Genomic DNA, 24164 nt, shown 5'->3' with positions numbered 1-24164 from the left:
CCCATTTAGTTTAGAAATTCTATCAAAAATATTTTAAAAATAGTTTATTCCATAAAAAATGTACACTACATGTAATTGAGAGAAATTAAAAGCAGGCATTTAAAGCTTGTAAGAGCAGTAATTAAATAATAAATATTTGGTCATGTTTTCTTTGTATGTTTAATATGAAAGACATCCACTGTTGTTTCATGACATGGTCTCAAATCAAAGTCACAGTATCCAAGGTAAAAACGACCCTGCAAAAAGGAACACAATTTTAGAATAAGCCACTTCGTAGTTCAAATTCATTCAAGAGAAAATACGCACCTACCTGTGGTTTCTTAAAATAATCTAGCCCTCTTCCAATCTTAATCATCCATCCATTGTTGAATCTATTTAAAAAAATTCCCAATATTATTCCATCTTCACAAGTTTACAACCGTAGGTACATTTAACGTAATTAGGAAAAAAAATGTAATCATATCTACAAATTATGCAAATTCCTCCCACCATTTCAATCACAATTTCTAGCTAGAGTAGATGTCAACTGTATAATACAGCAATGTCTTGTTTTAAAAATTAGATCCCAGCAGTTCCAAAGTTGAACACAGTATAAAACTATGAAGAACCTACTTTACTGGATAAAGTAACTGCCTTCTGCTTTGAATGACATTTGTAACCAGGTTTATAGATAACTTGTCAAGATTAAATAATTTGGAATTTATTAGTTTTCTGCATCACCAACCTTATTTCTCGATCATGAATTGAAGATGAAAATGAGACATTCAGTGTTACTCCATAGTTCTTTAGTGATTGCTTTATTTCTTCTAGGCTACTTGTCTGCTGACTCTTTCCACTACCCTGTTAAGAGTAAAAGTTGTTTGTTCATCATTCATGTTCCAATTGTGTCCATTTATCTTCTTCAATTCACTAACACCACTTTGTCTGCTGACTCTTTCCACTACCCTGTTAAGAGTAAAAGTTGTTTGTTCATCATTCATGTTCCAATTGTGTCCATTTATCTTCTTCAATTCACTAACACCACTTTGTCCTTATACTTTTTATCCAAGTTTCAAAATGCTTTATGAAGGCAGATAAATTATACTCATTTGTGCAGATGGGATGATTGAGGTACAGTGACTGCCATGGCCAAAATCACATAGTAAGCCAATGACAGATCATGCACAAGGACTCAGTTCTCCCTCCTGGTCCCATGCTCTAACCATTAGATATGCTGCCTCCTCAGTACACTGGATTTTCTGTTCATATTAAGATTTGGGCTAGAATGAGTACAATGACAATGAGAGGGTTTATACTTGTCATAACTCCAAAATATTAAAATGTATCCTTACTTATTATAAAGAGTCTCCCAGCAGAATTTATTTAATGGTGTTTCTTACAATAGACAGTCAACTAGGATAATATAAACATCTTTCTTCCAGGGTCACTTCCACTTAGGATGCCACATAAATAGAATTTATTAGTTAGCAAAATATTTGGAATTACACTATTCAGTATTTGTTAAATCCTCTTGACCTGCTTGCATCTCTTGTTGAAGGAGAGAGGGCCTCAGTCTACCAAATATTGGTAAATATGAATAATAGATATTATAGATGAAGTCTAGATACTTACTTCATCATAGGAAGTTAGGAGGTGGATAGTTTTCACTCTGCAGGGCCCCTTAACAAGCATCTCACAGAATCTTAAGAAGTTGTAGAACTGTAAGAGTTAGTTTAATTATTTAATAACTGAAAAAAATTGTTCTGGTTTTATATATAAGCTACATTCAAGATCCACTTGCCTGGTGAACATGTCTAATGTATGGGTCCTCTACCCAAACTTCTGTAACAGTCTCATTAAGATAGTCTTGGAAAACCTTCTCATAGCTGAAACCAGTTGCATTTTCTTCAATTTTAATTTGCTGGTGGTATTTACCATCTAAAAAAGAAGTATCCTTCACTTAACAAGACAGTGCAATTATACATTTGTATTCTATAAATCCTAGGTAATTGTATTATAACTTCAGATGTACAAGTGCATCATTTCATGAACATTTAAAAAAATTTACATTACAACTTCATACCTTCTCTTTCTTTTTCAATATGTTTTTTAATTGCTTCAGCTCTCTTCATGTAGTCAGATATTTTTTGTCTGTAATGAGCTTTTTTTGTTTCATCTTTTGTAGCTGTGAATCAAAAATATTCAGATTCAGATTATCTCAAAAAAGGAGGACAAGTACGTCTGGTAATTATTCCCCAGGATAAAAAGTCCTCTGGGTTTTTTTTTTCATTCAACAGTCTATAGGAGAGGAGAGAAATCCCCTACTGGACCTAAATCCATGCCCAACAGCCAGTCCCTTTACTGTTTGATTTTCAGTATTTTTCATTGTGTGTACCTAAGCTTGGCAGAATTTGATATTTTTTAAAAATAATTTTGACTGGTAATATCAATGTTTATTTTAAGCATTTTTAAAATGTTCACAGTTCCAGAAAATTATGGGTGGATGGTGAGAACAATTATTTAATGAAAGTAGGTGTTGAGATTCAACAAGTTAAAGCTTTTTAATGGTTAAAACACAAATTATCAACATCACATGTCAAAATATACAAATTAAATATCCTTAAATGAAACTATGTTCTCAAGCAGTTTTTCTTTACATTATTTCTATAAATTTTGATTATTATTCATAGAAATACTTCGCCAGTACACAAATATTTTGGGTGTTTCTGGTGAAATCAACTCTTGTCAACATTCATCAATAAAAATCTAAACCTTCCAAGCCTGCATATACCCCAGGATAAGCTTCTTGAACCACAGTGTGTGGGAGAGAGAGAGAGAGAAAGAGAGGAATTTAATAGCTATATACTAGAAACAAGGTGTTTTTTAAAAAAAGTAAGTGGGGGCCATTCAAGTACAGCAGCCAACCAGCCTTTTGATTTTATTAAGGGCTTGGCTACACTTGCGTGTTACAGCGCAATAAAGGAGCCCCGGGTGCACTAGCTCACTAGCCGTCCACACTGGCAAGACACGTAGAGCGCTTTGACTCCGTGGCTTCAGCGCTGCTGGTACTCCACCTCCATGAGTTGAATAACATTTGCTTTGGTGCCAGTGTGAATGAGGTGTTGCTTTACTGTGCTCTGATCAGCCTCCGGAAACATCCCATAATCCCCTTAAATCAAGTGGCCACTCTTGTCATAGTTTGAAATCGGCTGTAGGAATGCGGAAATGCCTGTTGAAAGCTCCATTTCTGACAGCCAGCATGCTTATCTCCTTCCAGACAAAGCAACCATTACTGTGGAATGTTGTGAGAGAGAGAGAGAGAGAGAGAGGCAGGGGAGGGGGTTGAGGGTCTGCTGCTGTCTGAACTTACAAAACAGCATGCTGACATGTTCAGCCCCCTAAAAACCCACTCTCTCCCCACCACATATATACACAACACACTCCCTGTCACACTCCATCCGCCGCCCCCCCCATTTGAAAAGCACAGTTGCAGCCACTTTGCATGCTGGGATAGCTGCCCATAATGCACCGCTCCCAATGCCACTACAAGTGCGGCAAATGTGGCCACGCCAGTACGCTTGAAGCTGTCAGTGTGGACAGATTGCAGCACTTTCCCTACTGCGCTCTATGAAGGCAGGTTTAACTCAAAGCGCTCTACATCTGCAAGTGTAGCCAGTAATGTTCTTAGGACTTGTCTACATTTAAAATGCTAGTGGTGCTGCTGTAGCAATTCAGTGAGGATGCTGTCTACACTGAAAGGATGGGATCTCCCCAGTGTAGGTAATCTCTCATGGACCTTGTTCTATCTACAGCCACGGTTAGGTCGGTTTAACTGCATTGTCCAGGGGGGGTGGATTTTTTACACCCCCTGAGCGATTTAGTTATTGACCTAATTTCCTAGTATAGACCAGGCCTTAGTCATTTATGAACAGAGAGGCCCAACACAGGCACCTATAACCGTAACATGCACATCACCACCTCTCTAAGCATGCAGCACATACATTAATGTTATTAGGGCTCATCTACACTTAAAACACTTCAGTGGCACAGCTGTGCGGCTTCAGCCTAGACACTTCCTAAGCCAAGGGGAGGGGTTCTCCACCTCCCCAAGAGGCAGTAGCTAGGTTGTGAGAAGAAGTCTTCTAGCACCGTTTACACAGGGATTTGGGTCGCGGAGGGGTGTGGATTTTTCACACCTCTGACCAACATAGTTAAGATAACGTAATTTTCTAGTAGAGACCAGGTCTTAAAGAGGCAGCACCTGCAGGTCAGCCAGAGCTGGGCTCCCTCTCGCTACGCGCTCTCTGCAACCCCGGAGAAAATGACAGGCCCCAGCCCCAAACGTTTGCAAGCTCAGGAAAGAGCAGCGTTAACTCTGCCGGGAAGTTGCATTGGTGTTGCGGCTCCCGACCTTTCCGGGCGAAGCGGAGCGGGCAGGAAGCCAGCCTCGGCTCTGGGTGAGGCGAGCTACAGCGCTGGAGGGGAGGTAGGGGCCACGCCGCAGAGCCCGGGTGCGGGGATCCAGCCCGTCGGTACCTTTCAGCACCTGCAATAGCAGGTCAATCCCCTCCTGGTAACACACCAGCGACTCCTGGAAGCGGGACTCCGAGTCCAGCTCCACCGCCCGCTTCAGCATCGCCACCGCCGGGGGCTCCAGCGCGGCCACCGCGCCCGGCCCGGCCCGGGACATGGGGGCGGGCGGTAAGCGGCTCCCGGCGGGCATCGAACCCCCAGCTCGAGCAAGCCTGCGCGCGCCAGCAGCCACCACTTCCGGGAGCCAGGGGGAGGCGGTCACGTGATTTTCAGGACCCAGAAGAACCCGAGGCGGCCGCCGGTGTCGCCCTTTATTCCCTCCCCTTCCTTGCGCCGGAAGTAGTCGGAACCAAAGTGCAGCGGCTTCTGGGCGCGGATCTTAATGGCTGCCGGAATCCGGAAATAACATTCGGGGCCAAGATGGCGGCGGCGGCCGTGCTGGGCTGCGTCGCTAAGAGACACTCGGCCGCCTGGAGAGTGAGTGGGGCGCAGAGCTGGGGGGTTTCCCTGTGCTGGTCGCCGTGGGATTGGGAGGCAGATCCTCCAAGGCGAGGAAGGGTGGCCTGAGAGTGGGACCCGGTCCTGCAGCCCCTCGCCTCCCAGTGCCCCGGCTGCTGCGCCCCGTGCTCCGCGCCCCTGGTGAAAGGGTCGCAGGACTGGGGCTCTTGGCCCTCCGAGCTATCCTGGGCCACGCTAGGGCGGGCTACAGCCCGATTCCCCTGGGACCGGGTCAGCCCCAGTGAGTTGCGCTGCCTGATCGCGCTCAGAGTGCGTGTCCCGGCTCACCGAGGTTTTCCTCGTTTGCAGGGCCAGATGCACTCCTGCCGTTCTGCAGCCTCCGTTCTAGTGAAACCAGGGGTTGTGTCCTCATTTCACTAGGCACCAGGAGCAGAAACACAGGCTTGAAAAGGTTTCAAAAGGATTTGGTTTCCTTAAGCAAGAATATGCTAAATGTCTTGGTGTCAGAGCACCCACTGATGTAGTAAGGGCACAGTATTGTATCGGTTATTCTGGTTGCACAATGGTACCCTGATCCTAATTTAGTCATTACACAGTTTTATGTACAATACAAATGTTAATAATTTTCTCCTTGAATAAATTTGACAAATCATGCCATAATTTTTTAGATTCTGGCAAAAAGCAGCGTGGAATCACTGACTTGGACAGGATGGATTCGCCATAAATTTACGAAGTCAAGAATTCCAGCTTCAGTAAGCACAATATTTAAAGATGTGAAAGCACATTTTGGGTTTGTTTATACCTTTAATTTTTTTAGTAAGACTAATTTGTAACAGTACTGAGCAATACTATTGTTAAACCAGAGAGATATGCGCTCAGAGTCTTGTATGAAAAAACAGTGTCTGATTGTAGTCGATTTTATTTCTGAAATAGGGCATTCTTGAGTAATAAGCCTGTCACAATCATCTTACAAATTTGGGTCCCAGTCCTACAACTCACCCTTCCTGCCTAGACCTCTGCTCTTATGTGTTCATGTATATATGGTTGAAGAATCATGCCCCCAAAGACTAGGCTATATATGACTGGAGGATCATGACCCCAAACTTATTGTATCTTTACGCAAATTGTCATGAGGAAACACTTGAAATAATTTTAGGTTATTTGGAGATTAGCTTTTTTAATACTATGATCATATGTTGCTGCTTTGCCTTTCTGGAAGGGAAGTTTATTAGAAATGGGGGGGGTTGCCACATTTCCTTTCTAGTGAAAGACCAAAATATATTTTAGGGGAATATTTTTACAGCAAGATATTGTTGGATTCAGTAACTGTTGAAATGTTTAAAAATAAAAAAACTAAAACATGCCTTTTGTGAACTACTTATTTGTAGGTATTTCAGCCACGGCCTTCAGATCATGAAAAATATGGAGGTGATCCTCAGCAGCCTCACAAACTGCATCTTGTCACTAGAATCAAAAGTGGAATAGGTCGTCCATACTGGGAAAAGAAGATAATACATGATCTTGGACTGGATAAAGTATACTTTCTAATTTACTTTATTTCATATTTTTCATGCACCTCTGTAAAGTAATTAGCCTAGAAATTTACGGCAGAATTATTTTCTCAGATCTTCAAATCCCACTGAAATCAAAAGGACTACTCACAATAGTAAATTTGAGCAAATAGGTAGGCATTTGCATGATTGGAGCCTAGATATATGGATCTCCCATGGATATTAATAGGAAATAAGCATTTGTATTAATGAAGATGTTAGTGAATCCCAAAAGTTTAATGAATTTTAGCACACTTATTCTCAGTAAGTGTGAATTTCCCAAAGTAGTTTAATTTTGTATACCTATGTTCTTCTTTTATTGATATGTGAATTCTTCAGTTGAATACATTGGTTCCTAGAGACATAAATTGCCTTTTTGAAGTGAGTTTGTAACATTTATTCTGCATTGTTTATAGGCAAATCAGCCCAGAGTACACAAAAATATCCCATCTGTGAACGGAAAACTGAAAGTGATAAAGCATCTAATAAGGTTTGTTAACTTTTCCTTTAACCAGTAACAATTAAAATAACTTATCATAGTCCATGTTTTAAACAAATTCTCTTGTCTGTAGAATTCAGCCCCTGAAACTGCCTCATGGAATTCCAACAGAAGAAGAAATGTCAGATACCTTACTTAAGAGCACAGGAGAATTAGTAATTCGGCGGCATCTGAAACACGTGGAACAAAAAGCAATTAAATCGTAGTATGCACTGACTATTCTCACTTTTATAAAATAAATTATTTAACCAATAAATTGGGAGTTGTGTACAGTAACTCCTCACTTAAAGTTGTCCCGGTTAACGTTTTGTTGTTACGTTGCTGATCATGCTCATTTAAAGTTGTGCAATGCTCCCTTGTAATGTTGTTTGGCAGCTGCCTGCTTTGTCCACTGCTTGCAGGAAGAGCAGCCAATTGGAGCTAGCTGGTGGGGGCTTGGAACCAGGGTGGATGATCAGCTCCCCGCACTCCTAAGTTCCCTGTGTGGCAGCCGCCCAGCAGGCTATCAATTGCTGGCAGTTCAGTTGTCATGTGCTGCTTCTGCCTTGGAGCTGCTCCCGGGAGCCTCCTGCTGTGCATTGGGGGGTGGGAGGGAGGGAGAGGTGGAGGGAAGGGGGCTAATGTCAGGGTGTTCCCCTCCCCTGTGTCTCTGTCTGCCATGCTGTCTCCCCTCTCTCCATTCGTGCTGCCTTGTAGAGTGTGAGGCTACATTAACAACAGTGGGTTAACCCTTGAAGGCTCAGCCAAAAGCTAGTTCATCGTTTAGCAGTAAGGCATTCCCTGGGAAATATTCCACCCTCTAGCTTCACTACCTCAACCAAGCTTCACAATCATCATCGCTGTGTATAGTATTAAATTGTTTGTTTAAAACTTTTATTTTGTGTGTGTGTGTGTGTGTGTGTGTAACATATAGTTTTTTTTTGTCTGGTGAAAAAATTTTCCCTGCAACCTAACCACCCCCCCATTTACATGAATTCTTATGGGGAAATTGGATTCGCTTAACATCGTTTTGCTTAAAATCGCATTTTTCAGGAACATAACTACAACGTTAAGCGAGGAGTTACTGTATTAAGAAATGATTAAAATGGATCCCAGCCTGTCCATGAGTAGCACAGCTTACTGTCTCACTATAAAAGTTTTGAGTTAAGACTTGAAACAACTACTTCCTCCAACACCTTGTGAACGTTTCCCAAAAGGCATTTTGCCAGAAGGCAGCAAATGGCATGCTGGGATGCCTACCCACCATGTATAGCACTTTGCATCAAAACAAGAACTCCTGGAAAATACGTGCAGCGCAGACACAAGTAGCCAAATCAGCAAGCACATGAGTGATAGACATACTTCAGCAGCTGAATGATAACATAACTTGTGTAGACATGGCCTGAGTGTGGGATACAGGGAGGCATCTATCTGTGCTTGCGATCTACAGCTGGGAATGCCTTTCCTGGAGTCAGGCACCTTAGATGTGTAAGCTGTTGCTGGAGAGAACAGAAGTTAGGCACCTGCCTGACTCCCACAACTGTGTGTGTGTGTGTTTGTGTGTGTGTGTTAGAGGAGGAGATGGCAGGTGCCGTCCTTTGTCCCAGCGTCAGAGCACTCAGCCAGAATGTGGGAAACTGGTTCAGTTCCCCACTCCGCCTGACAAGGAGAAGGGATTTGAACAGAATTCCAACCTTAGGTGAGCGTTCTAACCATTGGACGATAGTCTCATTCTTTCTCTGGGTCCATTAATATTTAATTTAATTTAATTAATAATTATTAACAATTAATATTAATATTTAATACAACATAGAATGACTACAAGAGACCCACATCAGAATATGCCCTGGTGGTTAGGGTGCTCACTTGAAAGGTGGGAAACTCCTGTTCAAATCCCCTCTGCCTAATGAAGAAAAGGGGGAATTAAACGGGCTTCCCTCAGCCCACCTGAGTACCCTAACCATGGGATCAAGGTTATAAGGGAGTTGTCCTCCTCTGTTTTGTGTGGAGTAAGTCCTGCTTAGAAAATGCCTACCCGATCAGGCCATGATGGTGTTCCCCCATCTATCTTCTGATTTGAGGCTCGCACTGGGGCTTAGATGTGAGATAGGCATCAGTATGCAGGCCCAGAGGCAAAAATGAGGTTCCTAGGGAACTTTTCAAGTGAAAATTTATTCTGTGAGTGAGTTTAGGCACCAACAGGGTTAGTTGGCAGCTCAGTGGGAGTTTTGTGGATTGCAGTGGTACCCACATTTGGGATTTAGGCACCTAAATTCCTTTGGAGCTGAGCCACCATCCCTTCTCAAGATGAATTACTGGGCTGAAGTCATTTCACCATGTATGTCCATTGTGGATTTTTTGGGGTGCAGCTGGTAGCCACACCCGACCATAAAAGCTGAGTTAAAGAGCAATAAGCCAATTTAGATAAACCCAATTTTTGTTTAAACAGGGCTTTATCAAGGTACCTGAAAAATGACTGACTATATATGGGAACACAAACTTTTATTTACCTTTAAGAAGAAATGAAAGTCCCATTTCTGTGCTCCTTTTTGGGTACACTTACTATTACCAGATTGTCTGGAAGTTAGATCCCATGGTGTTTGCAGCCTTTGATAAAGGTCTATTAAACTATGTGGATTCTTTAATTGAACACAGAACAGGTAAAGAAAAATAATGTTGACTACACAAGAGGTTCTTTAGTGCAAAGCTCTCTGAGAGCTGTTCTGAACCTTTTTCAACCTGAACCCCCAAACCATACACTATTGCCTTTGACCCCACCCCCAAGACACCAACTTTTCTCTACAATGCCTTCACTACATAACCCAAAGTCTCTCGGGCTGTTTCAGCCAAAACATTCCAAAAAGCCTACATAATCTGGTAATTGTTTTTTTTAAAGTTTATTGTGCCTGCTTAAAACAAAGGGGACACTTATATTCAATGTTTATAAATTTGATGTCATTTAAAAAAATACTATACTATCTATATGTTCTTACTAAAAATTATGTATTGATCATTCTATGAGTGTGTGTATTTATATAAACAGTAAACAGTTACTGCACCAGTTTTGCATTTGGTTATTAGAGTTAAGACTTCCAATTTTAATAACCTATTGTAATCTAACCTAATCTAGTATAATTAATATATGTAATTTTTCATTTTTAGAAATTATTTCTAACCAAAACTAAAAGCTTCTTGGAGCTCTTAACTTATTTTTCTATTTCCAAGATTTATATCGGAAAAGTAGTATTTTTTTAAAACACTCTGACTACACTACTTTTAGAAACTCTTCTCTATACGAGTGCTAGTTTCCAAATCCATTTCTCTCCAAAAACTGGACTCTTGCAGTAACATCATTGCCATAGTCATTATTTGTTGTGCCAGTATCCATTCTGTCATAGCTCTGGACATTTTTAGATCCTGCATTATATGCAGAAATTGCACCTGAAAGGAAAAAAAAATAGATATACTTAAGAGAAACTAGTTTCTTTTTTAAGAAATAAAACCAAACACAAATGCACCTCAGAAGCTTGTTCCTTCAGTGTGCAGTTCCCTTTTGTTCTATAAACACCTTTAGCAAAGTGTGACCCTAACAGCACTCCAAGTGAGATGGCAAAGGGCTCCCAGCTATGCAACAGTAAATATTAACTGACCTGACAAGCTCAGCACACTTCACACTGTTATCATGATATTCATATAAAAGGTGTCTTGTAATATATCACTTTCAAACTAATAACATGCTGGTCATTAATATAGCGCTGAAATGTATGTAACAAAGCTGTGTGACAGTATTGATAAGCGTGGTGTAGTACTGGGTATGTACAAAGAGTTATAAATGTGTGCTGGAAGTATGTTCTTAAAATGCATTTAGCAGTCAGTGCATAAAGCCCAGCCTCCCCTAGACAAAATAATGAGTATTTACATGTCTGACCAGCTTGATCACCCAGAACAATGAAAAGTATATTTACATAGAAGGTAAACAAAGCTAGCAAGTGGGGGTGAATGATCTTGATGGGGAATGGAGTCCGCACCCCCAGGAAGCCTTCCTGGCTCTTGAAACAGACAAAAAACATTGGGGAAATACAAAGGGGGTAAAGAGACATTCGAGTCACCCATCATCTGGGAAAAGGAAGCTGTCGCTTTATAGTGATGAAAGACGCGTCCTCCTGCAAAACTAGTTGGAGAATGTTGACAACTTGGTGTAAGTAAGAAACTGTGTTAGGCAAACTGTATCTTGCTCGAATTAAGTTGTAGACATTAGAATGCAGGTTAGTTTTGTTCGTAACCCTTTTGTATCTCTCGCTTGAAATCACTTAAATCTGTTTTCTTTGTTAACCTTATTCTTAGTTTTACTACAGACCATCTCAGTTCTGTGTATGAAAGTGGGAGGGTATGACCCCAGCTGAGCTAACAAGCTGTTCTGTGTACTGGCTCTCTGAGGACAGCAAATGTGGGGTTATCTCTGTGAGTGTCCAGGAAGAGGGACTGGACACTTGCAGGAGAGACTTGACATTGGAAGGTTTGTTGCAGTGACTTCACAACATGTAACTGGGGTGATGGAAGGTCAGAATGAGACCTTTGTGCTATCAGCATGCTGCTGGGGCCAGGGCTCTGAGCCAATGCTGCACAGCCTAAAGGCACTCAGGGTTCCAGGGCTGGTAGTGGAACTAAACTACTATGTTTCTGGGGATACCCCCAACTGATCAAGCATGATGGCTTTCACTGCATCATACTCTCTAGCTGTTTCCTCATCTAGAGCACGGCAGGCCACCTGGACTTCCTTGGAAAGAAAAGAGCCCAAGTGGATGGCCCAGGTTTCTCTACTCCAGACTGTAGTTGTTGCCACATGCTCAGATATGACCAGGTAGGCCTCCGGTTTGTCATGGGGCCCCATCTTGGCCAGGGGTATCCCTGGGCTGGGGTTCAACAAATTTTGGAGGGGCTAAGCTAGTTAGCCACTATAACTGTGACTCCTGGAACTGCTGTTCCTGCCGCTAGTGCCGCTGAAGCACCTCCAGATATTGCTGGACAGCCTGCTGGGCCTCTTGTTGATTTTCAGCTCATAGCCGCTGATTTTCAGTGGAGCTGTCCTGCTGCTGGGATAGAAGTCTCATCAATTCTTCAATTTTTAAAGTTTTCCCCTGCCCTTGTTTCAGTGGCCAACCCTCAAAAACCCACTTCGAGTACCAAGTTGTAACGGGGCCCTCACCTCTGGAGTGCCTCTGAGCAGTGGGATGCCATATCAGTCCTTTTCTCACCCTAGGTGCCTCCAGCAGGCTGCTGGCTGACCTTGCTGGGTCTTTGGTGGCTCTCTGGCCCTCCAGTCCAGTCACAAAGTCCAACTGGACCCCTCCAGGGTATTAAAGAAGCCAATAAATAAATGGTCTATCTGCCTTCACTAGGGTCTTCAGCCCCAACTCTGAGCCCTTTAAAAATTCAGCCCTTTGTTCAGGCTGCTAAAGAAGTTCAATCCTCTTCTTTGGATTTATGCCACTTTACCTGTGGCCAAGAGGAGCACCCAGGGCTGCCCACTATAAACAGCAGCCACATATTTCTCAATTTGGTTAGTTACTGCTTCTTCCTGGACTTCTTCCTACCTGGCCCTTTAAGCTTCACCCTTATCTCAGGATTAAAGTTCTTAGGTCCTCTCTCTCCCTGCAAACCCAGCTATGCAAAATGCAGCCAGGAAACAAACTCTGTCTATCCCTCCAGTTCCTTTTGCCAAAGAGGAGCACCCTTCCTTACCCCTTTGGTCCCAGTCAGGCACTGAACTGCTAAGGCCAGGCAACTACTTTTATCTGGGCCAGCAGGGCCCTCATTGACTGTTGCTAGCCCTTCTAACCCATGGAGGACTAGGGCTCTGTGGTTTCCAAAATGGCCACTCTGGAGATGTATCTTTAGGCAAGCTTGGAGCATTCAACTCCACTGCTCTTGTCCTTCCAGCTTGCCCCTTCTTACAGCGGGCTGTAGTAGGACTGCAGGGCCACCAGAACAGCACTGCCAAGGTTGAATACATCCCGTTGCAGAGACAAACAAATCATGGGCTACATCTGTGATCCGGAGTGCTTACAGTTTGGTTCTACTGCAGGCTGTTCGCTAGAATCTTTACATGTAGATTAAGAGTCTTGCCCACATGCTCAGGGTTTAGCTGATGGCCATATTTGGGTTTGGGAAGGAATTTTCCTCCAGGGCAGATTGGCAGAGGCCCTGGGGTTTTTGGCCTTCCTCTGCAGCCTGGGGCACGGATCACTTGCTGGAGGATTCTCTGCACCTTGAAGTCTTTAAACCATGATTTGAGTACTTCAGTAACTCAGACATAGGTTAGGGGTTTATTACAGGAGTAGGTGGGTGAGATTCTGTGGCCTGCATTGTGCAGGAGATCAGGCTAGACTATTATAATGGTCCCTTCTGACCTTTAAAGCCTATGTGGGGAAAAAAAGAGGACGCAAGTGAAAATACTTATTAAGCCATTTAGTATTTCTGTGCATACTAAATGCACTGATGAAGATGGTTTTCCATTTAGGAAAAAGAAATACAGATTTTTGTTGGTGTTTTTTGTCAGATATTCCACCAGGAAACATGGTTACACATGCTTCTATCAGACTAACAAATTTATTTGAGCATAAGCTTTCGTGAGCTACAGCTCACTTCATCGGATGCATTCGGTGGAAAATGGCTCATCTTAAGCGATCACTCTCCTTACAGTGTGTATGATAAAACCCATTGTTTCATGTTCTCTGTGTGTGTATATAAATCTCCCCACTGTATTTTCCAGCGAATGCATCCGATGAAGTAAACTGTAGCTCACGAAAGCTTATGCTCAAATAAATTTGTTAGTCTCTAAGGTACCACAAGTACTCCTTTTCTTTTTGCGAATACAGACTAACACGGCTGCTACTCTGAAACCTGTCATTATGCAAGGCACTGAATTTAGCTGTATAGAGTGGAAATCTATCAACTTCATGAAAAAACTCGTACAGATACAGACAGACATCATCTTCCTCTCCAAATGCAAACAGATGGACATCATACCAAAAGGACTGAAGGTAAAAAATCCATTACAATCTACATACCACACAGACTATGCTGACAGCTTGTGCCACACACTCTCAAAAAACTGCACAACCAGCTGATCAACATCCTCTACAGCAAACAGGGAAAGATTAAGAATGAGCTCTCAAAACTGGATACTCTCATAAGGAACCAACCTTCCACACAAACTTCCTCGTGGCTGGACTTTACAAAAACAGCAGACTGGACTTCTACATAGAGTGCTTCTGCCAACATGCACGGGCTGAAATTGTGGAAAAGCAATTGCCCCATAACCTCAGCCGTGCAGAACACAATGCCATCCACAGCCTCAGAAACAACTCTGACATCATAATCAAAAAGGCTGACAAAGGAGGTGCTGTCGTCATCATGAATAGGTCAGATTATGAACAAGAGGCTACTAGGCAGCTCTCCAACACCACTTTCTACAAGCCATTACCCTCTGATCCCACTGAGGGTTACCAAAAGAAACTACAGCATTTGCTCAAGAAACTCCCTTAAAAAGCACAAGAACAAATCCGCACAGACACACCCCTGGAACCCTGACCTGGGGTATTCTATCTGCTACCCAAGATCCATAAACCTGGAAATCCTGGACGCCCCATCATCTCAGGCATTGGCACCCTGAGAGCAGGATTGTCTGGCTATGTAGACTCCCTCTTCAGGCCCTACGTTACCAGCCAAACTCCCAGCTATCTTCGAGAAACCACTGACTTCCTGAGGAAACTACAATTTATCGGTGATCTTCCTAAAAACACCATCCTAGCCACTATGGATGTAGAAGCCCTCTACACCACCATTCCACACAAAGATGGACTACAAGCCGTCAGGAACAGTATCCCCAATAATGTCACGGCTAACCTGGTGGCTGAACTTTGTGACTTTGTCCTCACCCATAACTATTTCACATTTGGGGACAATGTATACCTTCAAATCAGCGGCACTGCGATGGGTACCCGCATGGCCCCACAGTATGCCAACATTTTTATGGCTGACTTAGAACAACGATTCCTCAGCTCTTGTCCCTAATGCCCCTACTCTACTTGTGCTACATTGATGACATCTTCATCATCTGGACCCATGGAAAAGAAGCCCTTGAGGAATTCCACCATGATTTCAACAATTTCCATCCCACCATCAATCTCAGCCTGGACCAGTCCACACAAGAGATCCACTTCCTGGACACTACGGTGCTAATAAGCGATGGTCACATAAACACCACCCTATATCGGAAACCTACTGACCGCTATTCCTACCTACATGCCTCTAGTTTTCATCCAGGTCACACCACATGATTCATTGTCTACAGCCAAGCTCTACGATATAACTGCATTTGCTCCAACCCCTCAGACAGAGACAAACACCTACAAGATCTCTATCATGCATTCTTACAACTACAATACCCACCTGCTGAAGTGAAGAAACAGATTGACAGAGCCAGAAGAGTATCCAGAAGTCACCTACTACAGGACAGGCCCAACAAAGAAAATAACAGAACGCCACTAGCCATCACCTTCAGCCCCCAACTAAAATCTCTCCAATGCATCATCAAGGATCTACAACCTATCTTGAAGGATGACCCCATCACTCTCACAGATCTTGGGAGACAGGCCAGTCCTTGCTTACAGACAGCCCCCCAATCTGAAGCAAATACTCACCAGCAACCACACACCACACAACAGAACCACTAACCCAGGAACCTATCCTTGCAACAAAGCCCGTTGCCAACTCTGTCCACATATCTATTCAGGGGACACCATCATAGGCCTAATCACATCAGCCACACTATCAGAGGCTCTTCACCTGCGCATCTACCAATGTGATATATGCCATCATATGCCAGCAATGCCCCTCTGCCATGTACATTGGTCAAACTGGACAGTCTCTACATAAAAGAATAAATGGACACAAATCAGACATCAAGAATTATAACATTCAAAAACCAGTTGGAGAACACTTCAATCTCTCCGGCCACTCGATTACAGACCTGAGAGTGGCTATCCTTCAACAAAAAAAACTTCAAAAACTCCAGCGAGAGACTGCTGAATTGGAATTAATTTGCAAACTGGATACAATTAACTTAGGCTTGAATAGAGACTGGGAGTGGATGAGTCATTACACAAAGTAAAACTATTTCCCCATGTTATTTCTCCCCCCCACCCCACCCCACCCCCCACTGTTCCTCAGATATTCTTGTTAACTGCTGGAAATAGCCTACCTTGCTTGTCACCATGAAAGGTTTTCCTCCTTCCCCCCCTCCTGCTGGTGATGGCTCATCTTAAGTGATCACTCTTCTTACAGTGTGTATGATAAAACCCATTGTTTCATGTTCTCTGTGTGTGTATATAAATCTCCCCACTGTATTTTCCACTGAATGCATCTGATGAAGTGAGCTGTAGCTCATGAAAGCTTATGCTCGATATAAATTTGTTAGTCTCTAAGGTGCCACAAGTACTCCTTTTCTTTTTGCTAATACAGACTAACACGGCTGCTACTCTGAAACATGCTTCTATGACTCTGAAGATGGACACAAATGCTCATGGTTAAACTTAGTTGAAAGTATCAACAATGGAGACTACTGGTATGAGGAAATTATCATGTCTGACTGGACAAGTGGAATCTAATAAACTATGAGTTAAGTTGAATAATTATCAGTAATGTTATCTTTAAGATTTGTTTGTTTGTTTTGTTTGTTGTATAACATATATCCATGAAGCCCAGAATGATCACCTGAATTAGATCACCTGAATATACAATTCTACGAGTTTTCCATCTTGGCAGTGAGATTGATGAGGGTCTATATGTCAATATGAATTGTTTCTCTTCTGTTTATAGTACAACAGAATGGACATTGGTTCAGGCTCCTAAAGTCCTAAATGAATTGACCAGCTTTTCAAAAATGCTCCTTTATCCTGTAGCTCCCATCTACATTGGGAGCAAATGGATTCTGAATGCACTCCAGAAAAAGTGCTGATCTTAAAGTCAAAAGAGTGTCAGACATCCTGTACTGGATAGGACTAATGTTTTCTCAAGTAGGTTATCACTCCTTTTCATTTAATGAGGTGTTAAGGCCTTTGGAAGCAGCAAAAATACATATAACCCTGGGTAGCACAAATTTCTTTCATTCGATTCCCTTTTAAGTTTGTTTATCTGCTTTAAATGTATTGTTGTCCTTATCAAACATTTGTTAATACAACTGAAAAGATGAGCACTGGAGTCTTGCTTCATTTGCTAAATAACATTTTTTTATTCAATTTTCATTTGCTTATTTCTGTTCAATTAAAAGCATCCATCCCAGCCTCTAGGCATTTCCATGAAAAAGTAAAAGATGCGTCAATAAAATCCCCACATACAATAAGTTTATAGATCTTTGTCCAGCTGCAATGAAAAATAAATTGTCAAACTAAATCACAAAAAGATTGAAAATACATGTTTTCTTCCCCAAAGAGATTACTTTTCCGTTTTTATTTCTTAAGACAACAGCAGATATTGAAATATATATATGATTAAAAATGGGAAGGTAGAAGACTAACAATTGATAGAGCAGCTTTAATAACTCAGAGAAATAATCAGAATAGGATAGCATATTATCAATACTCTGGTTAATGTTTCCTTTGGTTAGATAGAGGCCAACTGTTTTGAAGTTACCATATAACCAATGTTTTAGTGATTGCAGAATTTAAAAATCTGGTGCCTGAGACCACATACCCTATTGAAGCAATTCTTCCCACTGCAGTCAGAGGGCCTATGTGCATCAATAAGGATTTTCAGGATACAGCTTTTAATCTTCCTCCACACATACCTAATGAACGTCAGACCGATAATCAGATTCACCACAATTTATCTGAAAGAAGAGAACTCCCAGATTCAGTATCCATTTCTCTTATAAAACTTGGCTCGTGCAATGACATCATTGGCATAATCATCGCCAGGTGTGCCAATATCCATATTTACATAACTTCGGACATTTCCTAGTCCTCCATTGTAGGCAGAAATCCCACCTGAAATGAAACACCAAAGTAGCTAACACAGTCAATATAAACTAGATGGGGGGGAGGGGTTTATAAATATTCCCCATGCAGTGTTAGAAACACTGCATGGGGAACATGCAACAACACTGTGCTAAAGAATGGGACACTGCTCTAACTCAAGAAGTAGACAAATCAAGAAGTAGACAAACAGCATCAGTGGTGAAAAATTATGTGAGATTCTTTTAAATGCTTATTATTCTAGAGTGTCAGTAACAAAAACTTTCAAAAATTATTTCTGCCAGAGATTTTCCCTTAATTCCTATACAAATCTATACTGTACCTTTCATCTGTTGTTCCTTTGTCCAGCTGGAGAATTTTTTCTGGATTCCCTTAATCATACCAATAAGGATTTGTGTAGCATCAAGGAGATGATCTTCACCATTCCACCGTCCAACAATACTATGGTAGTTTTTATCAACCTAGAAGAGCCAGGGGGGAAAAGAGGATGTGTTTATGCAGTTTATTTCCCTCTCAATATACTCTAGGTGATTTTAGTTGTCAAATTTTGTTTGATAAATCAGTTTTTGGTCATTAACGTCCATGGATCTTCAGTGCACTTCCTGTTGTGCTCTGAGCACAGACACTGAGGGATAGTACATTGGACTGTGCTAATGAAAAAAGACTTATCAAGTTGTAGTTATGCATTTGGCTACCACTGCTGCAGTGTCTGGTGCTGCAGTATGTGGGCCACACTTCCTGACCCACAGAGGAAATTAAGGGCTTTATCCAGAAAATCTTTACTTCTCATCCTTAAGGATTTTCCTTCTGAGTAGTCTCACTGACTTCATTACAAACATATAATGCCACAGATGACAAGGGCCTGGCTAAATTCAAAGAAATGCAAAAGTTCAAAGTGAACCATAAGATTACACTCTGTTCTTTTGTTGTTGGATTATCACTGACCATCTTATTTTACGGTGTTAGCCAGTTGCATATTTTAAAATCTGTTGTTATCACGAAGAACTCAGTGGCATGAGATTGTGGCTAAAGCCTGCCCTGTCATTCTGAGCCTGCCAGTTTTTACCTAGTCTTTTTGTCTGATGCTTTCCCTCTAACTTGCTGCTGCCACTAAATACTTCACTTTTCTTGTGTAGAAGGGTAAACTGTGCAGCCTCTTCAGGGACTTCCATTAACCCAGAGAATTAACTGCTGTTCAAACTGAAGCACAAGAATCCTCCTCTATCACCCCAGGTCTGACCTATGCCAGTGCAATGCACTGCTGACCCAGCAATAGTTCATTTTCTAGTAGCGTGCCAAGTATCAAGCTCAACCAGGGCTGCACTAGTGAGAAATGAAGCAGGCTCTCTCTGTTGAAACACTTGGATATACACTAGTATTTTATTCCTAGTTTATTGATCATTACTGACCTGCATCAAACCAAATGCATTGCCTTTATCGCCCCAGCCATCCTTTAGGAGAGTTCCAGCATGCGACTCCCGAGAGATGATACCAGCGATCACAGCTGGATCCACACATCTTTTTTTGCTAGCGCTCTTAATGATGGTTTTATATTTGTTCATATTATTTAAGTCCCTCTCAGCAATCTTTTCTGATGCAGGAACTCCTGTAGTAAATGTAAAAGTAAAGGTGTTTTCTTTAAGATTATTAAGTCAATGTGACATTTCAAAAGCAGAGAGCTCTGGTCTGCCATATGAGAGCCTTCGTGAGGGTTTGAGTAGCAGCCATGTTAGTCTGTATCCACAAAAAGAACAGGAGTACTTGTGGCACCTTAGGTGAGAGTTGTGTGTGTTGTGAAAGCAAGGCAAAAATGAATTGTGCCTTGTGTAATTATTAATGTGTAAAAGCAGGTTTAATTTCTATATCTTTAGGTCCCAAGATGGAATGGTTTTGGGAGGAGTTGGAGAGAGAGAGTGTGTTCAGCCTCTGAAGAGAAACTGACAGCAACCTGCCGGTGTCTGGATGATGCAGGAGTGATGTTGAGAGGAGTCATATCTACCCCTCTATGGCCAGAAGGACAGGACTGTAATATGGGGTTTCAAAGCTGAGAGGGGAATTCAGAATGGTGGGATTCTTAAGGACAGATGCAGAAGACTTATGTAGAGGGGGACAACTGCAATTTGAGACAGTAATTCCCAATAGTTGCACTTTCGCCTCAGTTTCTTTTGGAGTCTCAGGACCATTTCATGCTACATTAGGAGGGAATCTCAATCCTACCCACAACAGGAGGGTTTGGCATTAAGTCCAATTTTATTTGTAGAGCAAAAGAATAGGGAGCTCCTTTGATTTTCCCAACAATACCAGATAACTATTGATCTGATGTGCAAGTAGCTGGTGTAACATAATGAGGACTAACCAAGCAAATGGGATCAGGAATTCCTCGGTACCAATCCTAGCTTTGCCACTGATTTGCTGAACAGCCTTGGGAAAGTCACTTGTGTCAAATTTTAAAAAGTGACTGTTAATTTTGGATACTTTAATCAGAGATACCCTGGGCCTGATTTTCAGAGATTCTGAACATTCACAGCTCCTGGTAAGTTTAATTAGAGGTGCTTGTGTGAGCACTTCTGATAATTAGGCCGTAAATGTCTGAAGTTGGATACCTAAAGAATCAGAAGCCACTTGTGTAAACACTGACTTTTTAATTTCTGGACCATAATCATCCCAAGGTTTTATTAAGTCTTCCTCTCTGTCTTTGTTTCCTCATCTGTGAAATGAGGAAAATAATACTAGCCAATCAGAATGTTTTTGTGAGGTTTAATCAATTAATGCTTGTAAAGTGCTTTGAAGGTGTAACGTACTATGGATCATTGTGATGACTCTGTGTGCTGAAGTACAGCAACAAAACCGCAGAATTATACTCACCACAGTAATTTAAACCTTCTTGTCTTGCAGTTTTGCAGGAAGCCCCAGTGGTATCAACTTTGTTTATGTTACCAAAGCATCCAGTCTGACTCGCAGAAGTACCTGAAAAATTAAATGCAGATATTTTACATTAAGCATCTATTGTGAACATAAGTAAAGCTAAGAGAATTCAAAGTCATAAACTAGACTCTGGTCCACTCTGAGATTGGGTACATTCTATTGTGGGTTGTTTTGGAATAAGATCTTGTGGAGAGGAGGACTTCCTAGCCAGAAGACACTGCCTCAGTTGAGGGGGGAAGGCCTGTGCAAAGAGATGTTTCTTTCACTGGTCTCTAAAAAAGGCCAGACATGAAAGTGTCCTGACCTCTATACCCCAATGCTCCTCACTGGGAACACTTGATTCTCACTCCTTGCAAGAGTCATCCTTGATACTGAAAGCTGCATTGTCAAATATAGTTTGTCTATTCCATTTGCTGTTGCACCAAACTCATTCTTCCATCCATGTCCATAATTAGGTTTTGTAGGAGTGGTCAGAAAAATGCCTTAATCTCTTATCTCCCCATCCCTACAATCATCTCTTTACACTGTTGCTTTGGCATTGACCTTAGTGAAGTAGGCATGGACCTCAAACTCACCAAAAAGGGCAGGAAGGCCCAGAATCATCAGTGTTAGTAGCATGGGGACAGTTCTTCTCAGGCACCCAAGAGAGTCGGAAAATAAATCCAAGTCTGCAGAGAAACCAAAATATCAAAATGTACAGTACTGCTGTGAAGAAGTATAAAGCAATGATTGGGTGCTTTCTTCACTGAATGTGCAAATACTGAGATACAAGGGAATTTTGTGTATTAGTGTATAAATACTGGGACTGAGGGCACAATAATAACTCTGACCTCTGAAAGGTCATTTCAGTGTAGAAAAGATCTGAAAGAATAAACACAGCAAGTTGTAATAATTTAATTTTGATCATATTCATAATGTGGCCTTTGTAGCAGCTTAATAGCTTACTTCAAAATACAAACTCCAGTAATATTTGATCTGGAATTAGTAACATTCATAGTGTTTAAGGTGACCTGCTGCTACAAATGCACCTTTATTCTATGCCAGGGTCCCCTACACCCACTGTGCAGTTGATTGCTAATTGTTGTTGTTATTTCTATGAGCTCATAGTGTAAACTTTGCCTAAAGGACAAATCCTGGAGTCTTTACTCAAGTAGAATTTATTTCACCTTTCATTACTACCCAGAGGATTTTCTAACTAACAGAATTCAGAATAGCTCCCACTCTGAATTAGCTTAATATTTTACTCACCTGTCTTCAGCTTCTCTTCTCCTAGAACATGGATGTTTTGAAGAGCTTTATATATACTAGACAGTACTTCCCTGTTTACTCAGAATGTTCTTCTGGTATCAGATGTGATAAAATTTACTGCCAAGTTTCATAATGAGAACAAACTCCAGTGTGTGCCCTTGTGGGAGTTGGCATGAGGGCAGATGTAATCTTCCACTATTTGGCATGATTCAAATTTCAAAACAAACAAAAAACTTCTCTTCCCAGCAGTTCTCCCCTCTTCCCCTTCATTTTTCTCTGATTTCACAACCTCCTCCCTAAATGGTCTGTGGCAAAGTCCAGAGCAAAGTCAAGACATTCACCCTCCCTGGGAATGTTTCCCCCAGTCCAGTTCTGGTATCACAAACCCTTTTCAGGAGATTTTGTGGGAACAAACTAAAAACATTTTTCCTCCCTGGCAGGAACAACCAGTTCCTAGAGGGTGGGACCTCACTGCACACATCAGTGGCTCCTTCCATTCCCCCAAACCCTTACAAGTTATCCAGTGGGATGTCCACCTTCTTGGCTAACACACTGGAGGTTGAACTGGGGACCTCTAGAGCTAAAAGCATCAGCTGATACAGATTGAGCTAAAGCTTTGTATTTGGTGACTGCTGCAACTCATCTCCTCTGTTTACTGGGCACAGAGGGGGACCTGGAACATGCTCATTAGAGGGTTATATTTGCACCCTCACACCCCCCTCTGTTGCAGAGACACAGTGCAACCCTCCCCCTTAACAATCAGGGACTGCATATAGTCCCCTGTTTTCCCTTCCCTTCCACACCAGGAGTTCTGAGTCCCTCATTTCCCCCCAGCCTCCAGTGTAGGAAGCTTCCTTCCTTCAGTGCTCCTCAGATTGGGCACTCTTGCGCTCTCCCCACTATGGAGCAGGCTTTGGGGAAGCAGTATGTCAGGCGTGAAGAAGGGAAGAAGCTTCCTCCTCTCTCTTCTGCCTCTGGATTCCCCCATTGGCTGAGCATCCACCCCACAGGCGGTAGGCAATTCTCAGAAGAGAGAGCAAGGAGCCACTTTTTAAGTGCAAATGGCTTTTCTGCTTTTCCCAGAAATCAGTAGGGCTCTGTCCACTGATGACTAGCATGTTCCCTGAGATACTGGAGGTGATCAGATGTGATGTTCAAAAGTTATCATGTTATACCCTGACAGATGGAGCAATAACATTGAGTTGAGTGCATTATTGATGAATATCTTGCTTAAGGCAACAAAACAGATATTTAAAGTTTAGCTGAAATAGTGGTCCAAGGAGTCATTTTTGCCCTACTCTTTTATTACCTAACTCGTGTGAGGGAGTGAAAACCGCAGTTGACTGGACTGATGCAATCTGTTCTATTGACATTGGCTTTGCAATACTCATCCACTTTTGGCCACTGTTGGGTTTTTGTTGTTGTTTTTTAAACCCTGAAGATGGGAAATAGTAATTTCTGCCATGCAACAAGACTACATCCCATTCTGGAATAATCAGAAAGGTTTATTTCAGCACATCTCTCCAGAGCAATGGGAAGAAAATTGCAGGCCCGTATCTTTGAATGTACAATGCAGGCACCTTAGGCATTTCCATGATGTCATGGATTTTAGTGATTTTTTTAAATGATGGGGCATTGTTCTTTACTGAATTTGCAAAAACTGACATATACTGTAGAAGACAGCCAAGAGAATAAATTCAGAATCAAGCTGTAATAATGCAGTTTTGTTGACATTCATATTTTGTCTTTCATGGAACATCTTAATAGCTTATTTCCAAATACAAGGTAATATTTGATCTGGACTTCATATTATTAATAGTGTTTAGTATGACCTACTGCTACTATATATGTACCTTTATTCTATGAAAAGATACCCTACACACTCTGTGCAGATGTTTGCTATATTCATTATTTCTTTGAGCTGGGCACAGGGAGTACCCAAATCTACTTGAAGCT

The 24164-nt window shown here is 41.9% G+C and overlaps 2 protein-coding genes and 1 non-coding gene across 6 annotated transcripts; 1 reads left to right on the top strand and 2 right to left on the bottom strand.

Moving 5' to 3' along the window:
- Positions 1-24: 24 nt before the first annotated feature.
- Positions 25-4794, bottom strand: MITD1 (microtubule interacting and trafficking domain containing 1). 3 transcript variants are annotated; one of them, XM_038396826.2, is made up of 7 exons: positions 4516-4794; positions 2063-2164; positions 1781-1917; positions 1612-1698; positions 725-840; positions 311-371; positions 25-236 (listed from the first exon to the last, which is right to left on the bottom strand). In XM_038396826.2, the coding sequence occupies exons 1-7, from the start codon at positions 4700-4702 to the stop codon at positions 141-143; spliced, it is 786 nt and encodes a 261-aa protein (XP_038252754.1). In that variant the 5' UTR covers positions 4703-4794; the 3' UTR covers positions 25-140. The 3 variants fall into 3 exon arrangements, with proteins under 3 accessions (XP_038252754.1, XP_043374508.1, XP_038252763.1); XM_043518573.1 differs by lacking the exon at positions 311-371; XM_038396835.2 differs by lacking the exon at positions 1612-1698.
- Positions 4795-4870: 76 nt separating this feature from the next.
- On the top strand, positions 4871-6470 carry LOC119853611. Its single transcript, XR_006282696.1, has 4 exons — positions 4871-4989; positions 5320-5422; positions 5640-5723; positions 6360-6470. It is a non-coding gene; the product is annotated as an uncharacterized LOC119853611 (transcript).
- Positions 6471-17269: 10799 nt separating this feature from the next.
- Positions 17270-22351, bottom strand: LOC119853570 (lysozyme g-like). 2 transcript variants are annotated; one of them, XM_038396792.2, is made up of 6 exons: positions 22209-22351; positions 21536-21628; positions 20901-21002; positions 19445-19641; positions 18358-18496; positions 17270-18047 (listed from the first exon to the last, which is right to left on the bottom strand). In XM_038396792.2, the coding sequence occupies exons 2-6, from the start codon at positions 21576-21578 to the stop codon at positions 17914-17916; spliced, it is 615 nt and encodes a 204-aa protein (XP_038252720.1). In that variant the 5' UTR covers positions 21579-21628; positions 22209-22351; the 3' UTR covers positions 17270-17913. The 2 variants fall into 2 exon arrangements, with proteins under 2 accessions (XP_038252720.1, XP_038252728.1); XM_038396800.2 differs by lacking the exon at positions 22209-22351 and having other exon boundaries at positions 21536-21638.
- Positions 22352-24164: the final 1813 nt, after the last annotated feature.

The sequence above is a fragment of the Dermochelys coriacea genome, chromosome 1, assembly GCF_009764565.3.
Source record: "Dermochelys coriacea isolate rDerCor1 chromosome 1, rDerCor1.pri.v4, whole genome shotgun sequence".
NCBI classification, from domain to species: domain Eukaryota; kingdom Metazoa; phylum Chordata; order Testudines; family Dermochelyidae; genus Dermochelys; species Dermochelys coriacea.
This window is presented reverse-complemented; position numbering and strand designations above follow the sequence as displayed.